This window comes from Triticum aestivum, chromosome 7D, assembly GCF_018294505.1.
Source record: "Triticum aestivum cultivar Chinese Spring chromosome 7D, IWGSC CS RefSeq v2.1, whole genome shotgun sequence".
Lineage (NCBI taxonomy): Eukaryota > Viridiplantae > Streptophyta > Magnoliopsida > Poales > Poaceae > Triticum > Triticum aestivum.
The window spans coordinates 29,305,184-29,317,364 of NC_057814.1; the positions used below are offsets into that span (position 1 = coordinate 29,305,184).

The 12,181-nt window shown below is 44.0% G+C and overlaps 2 protein-coding genes and 1 pseudogene across 2 annotated transcripts; 1 reads left to right on the forward strand and 2 right to left on the reverse strand.

Moving 5' to 3' along the window:
- LOC123168060 (uncharacterized) overlaps positions 1-2,054 on the reverse strand; it is a 4,553-nt pseudogene extending 2,499 nt beyond the window's left edge.
- Positions 2,055-2,936: 882 nt separating this feature from the next.
- Positions 2,937-4,595, forward strand: LOC123168058 (LRR receptor-like serine/threonine-protein kinase SIK1). The gene has a single exon (XM_044585926.1). It carries the CDS (start codon positions 2,940-2,942, stop codon positions 4,593-4,595), a length of 1,656 nt encoding a protein of 551 aa, XP_044441861.1. The 5' UTR covers positions 2,937-2,939.
- Positions 4,596-8,190: 3,595 nt separating this feature from the next.
- On the reverse strand, positions 8,191-12,098 carry LOC123168061 (uncharacterized; the record flags this gene model as incomplete). Its single annotated transcript, XM_044585927.1, is given in 3 exon segments — positions 8,191-9,148; positions 11,164-11,438; positions 12,085-12,098. Coding segments are annotated over 2 exon segments (1,071 nt in total). The 3' UTR covers positions 8,191-8,340.
- Positions 12,099-12,181: the final 83 nt, after the last annotated feature.

Sequence of the window (12,181 nt, forward strand, 5' to 3'; positions counted from 1 at the left end):
AAGAAGCTAAGGTGCATTCCGGTAGAGAACCAATGTAACATGCAAAATGCTGGTCCTGTAAAAATGGACGACCAAAAACCCTCCCATCTTTTCTCTCGTTTTTGTGTAGTTCATTGTTTCAAACACAAGATGCTTCACTTAAATTTGTTGTTCGATCATTTTTTTTTCCTACGAGTCTACGAACACCCATCTAAAGATTATCTATATGTCACAGATTGCTCTCAATGAATAAAACATGTTTTTCAAAGCTATAGGAATAGGAGAAATCACTGGAATAAAGTGGTACCCCTTAAATCAATGTAAGTAGACAAAAACTGTTGTTTTGTGAGTATCAGAAGTTTAGCAGAAATCCAACAAGTGCTTGAACTGATATACTCCCTCCGTCCCAAAATAAGTGACTCAACTTTGTACTAAAGTTAGTACAAAGTTGAGTCACTTAATTTGGGATGGAGGGGGTATTACATTGAGAAACTTTGATAAGGTAATTGCAGGTCCAAGCAAACATGGATCCAACAAGCTAATTGTACGGCATAGTTAACACAATACTTCGGGTGTAGACCGAACATGCCAACTGTATGTGTATATACTGATACTGGGGCTTAGATGGCTTCTTAGGATCTCAGGATGGAGGGACCATAATTATATTGTGTTTGTTTCTTGAACTCTCAGCTTGCCTCATTACAATATGCAGACATGCTACTTTGCTAGAACAAGCATTCATCCAAAAACAATGTAATGGCACAAAGTTGAACACAAAGAAATTATTATAATAGAAATTAAGGTGCGAATATAATAGTCAGATCGATACAGTCAAACAATTAAACACATGAATGGAGCATTTTAAGACTAGACAGTAAGCTGTAATTCTCACCTCTGGCAAAGAAAGGTGGAGGCGCCTATAGATCCCGGCCGCCTCGGCATTCGTGGCGAGGTGGCGCCCCAACAGCGCCCCGATCGAGCCAACTCCCGCCTCCCCGCTTGCCCACGCCCCCAGCCGCTGCAGGTGCTGGACCCTCATAAGGGAGGGTGTGTCGGCCTGCGTCTTCCCGGAGGTCTCCTCACGGAGCGACACGGCCTGATTCATGGGCCTGGATGCCGAGGAAGGGCCGGCGTTGCCCGGCTTCTTCCCCATGTTGAAAATTTTCTGGTTACACAGAAGGTCGATTAGTTACACAAATCTGGGCATCTATTTCAGCACGAGACATTGCATATTGCACTAATATGTACCCACATTTAATCTAAGAAGAATGAGACATTGCATATTTCAACACGAGACATTGCGTATTGCACTAATATGTCCCAACAAATCCACCCAGAAGATGCAAATAAGATGAAAAACAATAAATAGAGAATATAATATTAGTGGCACAGCAATGTAATGCCAGGCACATGTGTCTACCATTTATTTTTCGTGAGATACTCTAATCATACAGCATGTGGTGGTCAGCAATAAATCAAAGATGTAATCAAGCAACTTCAGAACTAAGGCAGCGCATCTTCCCATCATGCGTGCAACACAGCAGGTGGTTGCCTAGTACTGTCGATCAATTGCTCCCTAGTAACGGTATTGCTCATAGGCATTTTGCCGAACACCTGACATGCAGATAACAGAGATAAAAGGCAGAAACGGTGATAGGCAAAGATTACATACAGGTGCAGCTCACGGGGAGAGGAAGAGGTCGGCCGGCGGCCTTGGCGTCGGGAACGGAGGTCGAGAATGGGCGGCGTACACCTACGCGTCCGGGGCAGGATCGAGGCGGCCACCTGCGCGTGTGGAGATTCGAGGCGGCCCGTGCGTCGAGGAGGAATATCGGCGGCGTTCCGGGTCGGAGATGGGCAGAGGCCGGAGCAGGGCCGGCGCCAGGCAGGGGGCGGCGCGGCGTGCTTCTGAGCAGTGGTCGAGACGCTGACTGGGCCTTTGTGCCTGGGCCCGGGGTCCAGCTCCGCCAAAACCAGGACGTTTTTTATATATTGTGGCCAATGTATTTTTTTACTGATTTTAAACTGCTTTAAAACTCAAACGCCACACTGAAAACACTAAAAAAAGGCCCTGGAACCCGAGGCACACAAACGCCACACTCAACCAATCTGAGTCAGACAAAATAAAATCTTGTGGCCAATGTATTTTATATTGATTTTGAATTGCCTTAAAGATCAAATATAAGAAAAATCTTATTGAACAAATGAACAATCTGTAAATCGGAAGAAGCAACCGCCATTCCATTTTGAATGGACTGACTATTGCAAGTTCCATCTGTCCAACAAAACACATAAACACAACAAATAAATTCCATTCCATTCCATTTTGTAGTTCAAAAAACTGAAGAACGAACCGACCGATTCCTATGGAACGGAATCATTCCATTACATTACACTTGGTTCTCGAACCAAACACACCCTAACAGGACATCAAAAGAGCAGAGCCGGAAGCCATTCGTTGCCTGTAAAACAAACATGTGTGTGCTGCTCTGCTCCTCCTCTGTTTTTGATTCTGTCCATTCGCTGGAGCAGCTTGCCTGCGCATGTGTGTGCATCCAGCGGGAACAAGGTGAGAGAGTGAGGCTCTTGCCAACATATAACCTCTTCCGAAGAAAGAAGGGAAAAAAGACGTATTAAACTTACAAAGAAAGTGCGTTCCTCGACGCCATGATATTGATTTGCATGCATATAGATCCGTTTTGCATGCATAATATGTCAAAATTATGTCATATTGCATTATTCTATCAGCCGTGCTTAGTGGAATTAATCATTGCTAGAGTCCTTTGTGATTGCCGGCAGATGGACTAAAGTTTGACTAGTTGCGATTAGGCATTCCAAAAAGAACTTTTGAGTGTTTGGTTAGCAGCCAATACGTCCGAAACTATGCGGAAACCCCATACGAACCGCACTATATATCACCAGCAAAGCTAGACGCACGAACGTCAGGCAGGAGCAGCTCAATGGCCACCGCATCCATTTCCAGCGTCCTACTTCTTATTCTATCAGCCTTCTCTATAGCTGCTCTAGGCACTTCTTCTCCGACTCCGGCCAACGGCAACGGCAGCGACACGGACCTTGCCGCGCTGTTGGCTTTCAAAGGCCAGCTTTCCGATCCTCTCGGCATCCTTGCCAGCAACTGGACCACCGGCACGTCTTTCTGCCACTGGGTCGGCGTCTCGTGCAGCTCAAGGAGGCGGCGCGTCACAGCTCTGCGCCTCACCTACATACCCCTCCATGGATCGCCCGCTCCTCAGCTTGGTAACCTCTCTTTCCTCTCGGTCCTTAACCTCACCAGCACAAACCTCACCGGTTCAATCCCTGATTCTATAGGGAGATTGCATCGCCTAAAATATCTAAACTTCAGGTTCAATGGCCTCTCGGGTAGCATCCCACCCACTATAGGAAACCTCACCAGGCTTCAGGTTCTTAGCCTAGGCTTTAACAGTATCTCTGGTCCGATCCCGCTCGAGCTACAGAACCTACACCATCTCAACTCCCTATATCTGCAACATAATTCCCTCGCCGGCACCATACCAGTCAATCTGTTCAACAGCACAGCAATGTTGACTGTTCTAGACATTGGCAACAACAGCTTGTCCGGAGCAATACCGCCTTGCATCGCGTCCTTAGAAATGCTAGAGTTACTGGACCTGCAAGTAAATCATCTCGCAGGTCCGGTGCCCCCAGCCATCTTCAATATGTCCAAACTGCATTCTTTATGGCTCGGTGACAACTACAACTTAACTGGCTCTTTCCCAACCAACTCAAGTTTTAATCTACCATCGCTAGAAAAAATCATCCTTCAAAACAACGGTTTCACAGGTCAGATCCCACTGGGGCTCATGTCTTGCCAGTACCTTCAAATTATTGCCCTTTCAAGCAATTCATTTGAGGGTCTTGTGCCAACATGGTTGGGCAAGTTGACCAATCTCCGTTACCTTTTATTGGGTGGGAATGAGCTTTTTGGTCCAATCCCAGTTGCTCTCAGCAACCTAACTTCACTGTATGCCCTAGACTTGTCATTCTGCAAGTTGGAAGGATCCATTCCGGCTCAACTTGGACAACTTGGCCAGCTATCCGAATTGCACCTTGCCACTAGTCATCTATCAGGTGCAATTCCACCTACCCTCGGCAATTTATCTCAACTAACTTACCTCGATTTGCAAATAAATCCACTGTCTGGATCCATACCATCAACACTTGGCAACATTGCAACTTTGAACATGCTTATTCTAACGGATAACAATTTAGAGGGGAATCTGGGCTTCCTATCAGATCTTTCCCGTTGTAGGGATCTCCAACTCCTTTTCATAGAGGGAAATTCATTCACCGGGCCCATCCCTAACCACGTGGGAAACCTCTCTACACAGTTGATCACTTTTCGTGCGGGTCGCAACAAGTTAACCGGTGGACTTCCAGCTACTTTCTCAAACTTATCCAACCTTGAATGGTTAGATATTTCAAACAACCTACTCACCGAGGCAATCCCAGAGTCCATTACTACAATGAGAAATCTGGTGCTTCTTAACCTCTCCGGAAACAGTATCTTGGGCCCAATACCAACACAAATTGGCATGCTCGTGGGTCTACAAAAGTTGTTTCTCCAAGGAAACTAATTCATTGGCTCTATACCAACCAGCATCGGCAATCTTAGCATGTTGGAATACATTGACTTGTCCAATAACCAAGTAAGTTCAAAGATACCAACAAGCTTATTCCAGCTTGATAAACTTATCCAGCTATTTCTTTTCCAAAATTTCCTTGCTGGTGCATTACCGACCAATGCTGATGGTCTAATACAAATCGATCAAATGGACATTTCTTCCAACTTCTTGACAGGAACCATCCCACAATCATTTTCTCTACTTAGGATGCTAACCTACCTAAATATGTCACACAACTCGTTCGATGGCTCAATCCCAGACCAGCTTCAAAGGTTAACCAGCTTAGCAACATTAGACCTCTCCTCCAACAATCTTTCCGGCAAAATTCCCAAGTTCCTTGCCAATTTTACCTACTTGACTACATTAAACCTCTCGTTCAATAGGCTAGAAGGACAAATACCAGAGGGAGGTGTTTTCTCAACCCTCACATTGCAATCTTTGATTGGGAATGCTGGACTATGTGGTGTTCCACGCTTGGGATTTTTGTCATGCCTTGCCCAATCCCACTCAAGCAGTAGGCATTTGCTGGAATTTCTGCTCCCTGCTGCCATTGTAGCTTTTTGCGGTATTGCTACCTTCGCATACCTATTGATAGGAAGAAAGCTTAAACAGGGAGATGTTGTTAATGCCTCGGCCGATCCGACTGATTCTGTAATAAGCCATCAGTTAGTCTCCTACCATGAGTTAGTTCGTATTACTGATAACTTCAGTGATGATAAGATGTTGGGGTCTGGAAGCTTTGGAAAAGTTTTCAAGGGACAATTGAGCAACGGTTTGATGGTTGCAATAAAAGTCCTAGACATGCAGCTGGAGCAGGCTATCAGAAGCTTCAATACTGAGTGTGGTGTATTGCGTATGGCACGACACCGCAACCTCATAAGGATACTCAACACCTGTTCCAACTTGGACTTCAGAGCACTTGTGTTGCCGTACATGCCTAATGGTAGTTTGGAGATGCTCCTACACTCCCCTCAAGGCTCGACATACTTGGGGTTCCTTGAGCGGCTAGGCATCATGCTTGAAGTGGCACTGGCAATGCAGTACCTGCACCATGAACACCATGAGGTGGTCTTGCACTGTGACTTGAAGCCTAGCAACGTGTTGTTCGATGATGACATGACGGCGCATGTGGCAGACTTTGGCATCGCAAGGTTGCTACTCCGGGATGACACCTCTATGATCTCTGCCAGCATGCCTGGAACAATTGGCTACATGGCACCAGGTACTTGGCTAGACCTTGTAATTAAGCTTGCTCGGTCTATTGTTGTTAAGCCCTTTTGGTCAACCAATCACGCCTTAAATTTCCTTTCATGAATTCCTTGAGCAGAGTACGGGTCCCTTGGAAAAGCATCACGGAAGGCTGATGTGTTCAGCTACGGGGTCATGCTCCTTGAAGTCTTCACTAGAAAGAGACCAACCGATGCCTTTTTCAATGGAGATCTAAGCCTTAGGCAATGGGTTTTTGAAGCGTTTCCTGCGGAACTCGTCCATGTTATAGATGTCCATCTACTCCAAGGCGCTTCTGGCTGCAGCTTTGAAGGGTTTCTAGCGCCAGTATTCGAGCTGGGTTTGCGCTGCACCAGCTTCGCACCTGACGACAGGATGACGATGAGCGATGTGGTTGTGATGCTGGAGAAAATAAAAAAGGAATATGCTAAATCAGCACTTGAACAGAGTCATGCATCCGAATGATTCATCACTCTCGCCTATCTGTGTATGGATGCATCTGCCCTGCATAGGTACTGAGAATAGCATCCATTGTGAAACGAATGTTTTCCTATTTTTAATTGTAAAACTGATCAGAGAAAATGAGAGGTACCCTGAATATAATGTGCAGCTTCCTCACGTTTTGTCAATTATCTGAGTTACCCTGCCTCTGTTTCACATGAATGCAACCTGGAGCCTACTCCAATAACTGCGAGGTGTTGTAGCAGCGAGAAGGTCAGTAAAAATGAAGTCCTGGAAAATCAAAATATGTGCAGGAAAAAGAAAACCACGAAAGAACAGAAAAATAATCGGATGGACAAAGAAAGGGAAAAAGCTCACTAGAAAATTAAAAGTGAAGTAGAAAAAAAGTTTGTCAACCAAAAGCGACTACTCCACACTCTTGGGGGTGTTCTTCCGCCCCGTCAATAGTAACGACATAGGGCTGTCGCCCGACAGTCATTGCTTACAACTGCTGTCTTAACCGCTGGTGCTGACGAACACCACCGACGATTCCAGTGACCTATCAGTGCATGTTCAATTTAGTTCATTCAGCTATGACATTGGTCATCAGCCATCAAGTGGCGCTTGCCTCCGAACTAATCTATATTCAGTGAATTATAACACTAAAAAAATGGAACATTGGATTTTCAAGGATACTAAATCTCAGCACGAATCCTAATCTCAACACAAATCCTAAGTTAATAACATGCATGCACGTAGCTATACATAGCTCTACGTCCGGAATGCCACCGGACGCATGCACGGCTCGCTAAGCTCATGAGCAAGCGCCATCTCGTAGGAGCGAGTTCCAGAAAAAAAGTATGTTTGTTCCAAAAAACTGAGAAGTATATAAATAATTGTTGCTGACCGTCTAGTTCATTTCAGATCATCCACCAACCAATCATTTTGTTTACCTAGATGAGTGTTGTACTGATTGGTTTGCAGAAGCAAAACATGACATTTTCAATTGGCCGATGCCATCTCCGTTGTGCTATTTTATAGTACTTTCAGTATTCTGAATCGTTTGATGTTTTGATGACAGGAAAACAAATGATAGTCAGCTACTACTATATGTTCAAGCGCGGAAAGAAATGTGATTTAAAGTGACAATGTAACTGCAAATCATCAGTCTGACGCCGTTATGCCAGTATGTTTGGAACACTGGTTTCATGCCAAATCTACAGGATTCAGGCATGAGATGCCCAAGAACTAAAGGTGGATGCTATACCAGGTCAACTAAAGAAGTGCCATACAAATCAGTCTCAAGATGTTACCAAATCCAGACTGGTGGACTGCATGTATAACTCCAGTCCATAGCATGATCACTCTGATGGTGTCTGATACAAACAAAGGAATACTTAATTAGCAACAAAACTGTTTACATAGCAAGAACAAACTCTGAAGAAATCATGCTGATGCGGTACAGAAATAAGAGCAAAACTGTAATTATGGAAGTGCCCTTGTCTTGAATCAGGTTATAGATTCATCAAATAGTTCACAGATGTTACTACTACACTGGTGCACTAGTACACATGCAATTTCAATTTACTTTCTGACGGCGTAGGTCATGATGAAGAACATAGCCAATTCACATGTCAGGAATTGTTAGCCAATGTTGATCCCAAAAACAAAAAGAATTGTATGGCATCTGGAGCACAACTAGCAACCTGGATCTGATTATAACATGGAAAAGAACTGCATGAATGGATCTCTGGATTATTAATCCTTCCGCCAAGAACAAAGCAGAGTACTTGACTTTACCTTTCACAGATTGGCAGCTCGAGCCAAGCACGCCTACATTGCTTTCATTCTCCTTTGACTGATAGCTATCTGCCTTAGGTTAAATTTTGAATTTCTTGGTAACTTTATATTTCTATCATACTACTGACGACATGATTGGTGCAGAAGTACAAAACTAAAATATACCACTAAAAATGTGACAGTTCTTCCAGCCGAACGTTTACAACAGGTGCCAACTGTAAAAGATATTTTACTGCATGAAGAACGGGATTACAAAGTTATCCATCTTCTCTTTTCTCTCAAGTTCGTCCTTCTCAGCAATCTGCTTCAGTGTAGTCCACCCTTTTCTTGCCCGCTTCCTCGAACTGCCAGCTGGCTGAGTAGAATCACCTGGTGCAGACTTTTTATTCGATGCTGACTTGCTATAACTTCCAGGGGTCTTGCCAGCAACTGAACCACAATTCTTCGCTTTATTGTTCAGTGTACTTCTAGTCTTCGATGGTTCTGCTGAACCTATAGGCACAGTCACTTCCGCCAGTTTGCTCTTCCGAGGAGTAACAAAGTTTGACCCAGCTAGAAATTCTGCTTGAGAAGTGACATCGGGTTCACATGTTGTAGTATTTTTAGAAGCCGCAGGCTCAATTCCACTCACACATTTATCATGTGGGCTTTCTACTTCGATTTTCTGCAGGATGTCTTCGTGTGCAGCCGCTAACTGACCACAATCCACCATTGAGAAAACTGCCCCTTTCTCCATTTTATAATCTTCAGGAAGATTAGATTTTGGCCCATTACCTTGTTTACCAGTTTTAGTAGTTACTGTTGGCACGTTCATATTTTCTCCTTTCAACATTGTGCTAACAGGCTTTCTTGATGCTAACAGGCCCTTCACGATACCCTTTCCACTGCCCCGTATCAGGTTTTGGTCTCCACAGAAATGACATGCATAGACAACACTGTTTTGGCCAGGATTTGACTTCTTGCGCCGCTTTGATTTCTTTTTGTTGTTCTTTATGCGGATTGTACAGTTGAAACCTGGCTGTAAGATTGATTCACACCTGCAATATTCGAATAATCTTTCTTCAGAGGTCCATTTAAGGCTTATTGATATGGACAAAGGTACAAAAATAGAAAATAAAATGCAGCATAAATAACAAACTGCATTGACCACATATATAATCTATAAATGTACAAGAATACCGCTGACCCTTCAACCTGGCCGCTTATAAACATACTGCAGATTGGAGATGTGCTGGTGTTAGTGTTGTTAGTTAATATATTCTGAAGGACCTTTCTGCAAACTTGCTAAATGAGAAGAGTCTGAATGTGGAGATCTGAGCTAAACACATAATTCCAAATATTCTAGCATTACTACATACTGTAAGGCGTATTAAAAATAAATTGATACATACATACATAGTGAGATCAAAGGTTAAGCAAGACAGACAAGCTTTGCAGTAATTTACTCTTAAGACGGAATACTCATACAACATTATCAGCACAGTTTTCTATTTCCAGTTCTTGTATGCTGGTAAGCTCACATTGACAATACAAGGATCCAGAGCCATTAGCTAAGGTGCATTCCGGTAAAGAACCAATCTAACATGCAAAATGTTGGTCCTGCAAATTGGAGACCAATAACCTTCCCATCCTTTCTCTCGCTTTTGTGTAGTTCATTGTTTTAAACAAAAGATGTTTCACTTAAAATTTGCATGTTCAATCATTTTTTTGGCCTTACAACCACCCATCTAAACATTATCTGTACCTGACAGATTGCTCTCATTGAATAAAACAAGTTTTTCAAAGCTATAGGAGACAGCATCTCAGCAACAATGGGTGCTGAAAACAGAACAGAAATCACTGCAATAAAGTGGTACCACTTAATCAATGTAAGCCAACAAATATTGTTGCTTAGTGAGTGTCAGGAGTTTAGCAGAAAACAAGTGAACTGATATACTGCATTGAGAAACTTTGAGAAAGGTAGTTGGAGGTCCAAGCAAACATGGATCCAGCAAGATAATGGTACAGCATAGTTAACACAATTGTAGACCGATTTCAACATGTCAACTGTATGTGTATATACTGATACTGGGGTCCTTGCACTTAGATGGCTTCCTCTTAGGATCTCAGGATGGAGGGACCATACTTCTAACAGCTACCGCTGGCAGCAACTTATGGCTCTATCTCTGCCTGCTACCTCTGCCTATCATATGCTGCTGCTACGATATGGAAGGAAGAGAGGAAAGCATAAATCGAACAAATCAGTCAGCACGGCAGAGGATTGGAAGGAACGGATGAAAGCACAAATCATGAGTTCAGCAAGGAGCGGAGAGGGCAGATGAGAATATCACTCAGGAGGGCAGCAACGGCCGTTGTTGTGGCCCCCAGTCACTCCGGCATTGGCCTGACAAGGTTAGGCTTTGTAACACCCAGGAGGTGAGACGGCCTGGAGGCTGCGCGGGCAGGGACTAAGATTTAGAGTCGCTTGAATCAAGGGGGTCAATTTGCCGAGATTAGTCAGCGACTAGTCAACCAGTTACTTGACTGTGCCAACCAGTACACTCAATGTGCCCAGTCGACACCTAAGGTAGGACTGGTACACTGTCGCTCAACTCTTAATCATTTGGCGGAAGTTTCCATTAGAAGACTTTCCATGTAAAAAGTGAAAACAAAACTGAGATACATCTCATTCACTCAGTTATTCTGTTACAGTTTTGCCTATGTGAACGAAAGAACAAAATTCAGGTAATAAGCCCCTAATACTTCCCCATTTCTCCAATCAAATATTATCAGCAATGGCCTAAGAGAGAAAAAAATTTACTGTATTGCCCGTTGAAAAGCTCATACAGTGTGTTTGTTTCTCAAAGTCTCAGTTCGCCACATCACAAGATGCAGACATGCTACTTTGATAGAACATGCATTTGTCCGAAAACAATATAATGGTACATAAGTCGCACACAAATAAACTATAGTAGAATTTCAAATGGGTAGATAATATTCAGATTGATACGGTCAAACAATTAGACACATGAATGGAGCATTTAAAAAATACACAGTAAGCTTTAACTCTCACCTCTGGCAAAGGAAGGTGGAGGCTTCAATGGGAATCCCGGACGCCTCGGCGTTCGTGGCGAGGCGGTGGCCCAGCAGCGCCCCGATCGAGCCAACTCCTGCCTCCCCACTCACCCATGCCGCCAGCCGCTGCAGGTGCTGGACCCTCAGCAGGGATGGCACGTCGGCCTGCGCCTTCCCGGAGGTCTCCTCGCGGAGCGACATGGCCTGGTTCATGGGCCTGGATGCCGAGGAAGGGCCAGCATTGCCCGGCTTCTTCCCCATGTAGAAAAGTTTCTGGTTATACAGAGGGTCAACTAGTTAGACAAATCTAGGTATCTACTCCACAATAAGAAATTGCATATTGTACTAACATTTCCCAACATCTAAGAATCCATAACCGGCCTAACAAAATAAATCCACTCAGAAGGTGCAAATAAGATGAAAAACACTAAATAGAGAATATAAACAACAGGTTCAGTCTAGCAAGCCAGCACTACTGCCACAACAGGTGGCCACCGCGCGCGCCCAGGGATGGTGATATAAGCTGAAAAGGCTCAACAATCAATTTCTCCCAAGTATTATAAATTAGTGATATGCAGCTACCCATAGGAATTTTGCTGAACACCTGGCATGCACATGACAGAGTGACACATAAGAAAAAGCAGAAAAGGTGACCGGCAAAGATCTGTGGGCTGAGCCAGGATTGAGGCAAACCCCAGGCCAAAACAATCTGGCGAACATAATTTTTTTTCCCAGCAAAATTCTTCTAGTTCTACGACATAAAAAATTGTTCACACAACACTGCATCAGTTTGAGTAACATAAGCTGATAAGTGATAAACATAATTCTTTTCAATTCAGTTTCATCCTTTCTATACAATGTTGAAATACAGTGGAGAGAGGAACTCAAAACGCATCAATTTTTGGCACAAAAAATTTACCCAATCCTGGCGCAGCGGAAAGAGAGGCAGCAGGACAGCAGCAGCACTGCGGAGCAGTCGGGAACGGCGGCCGCCGGCCGGGGCCCGCGGCTGAGGC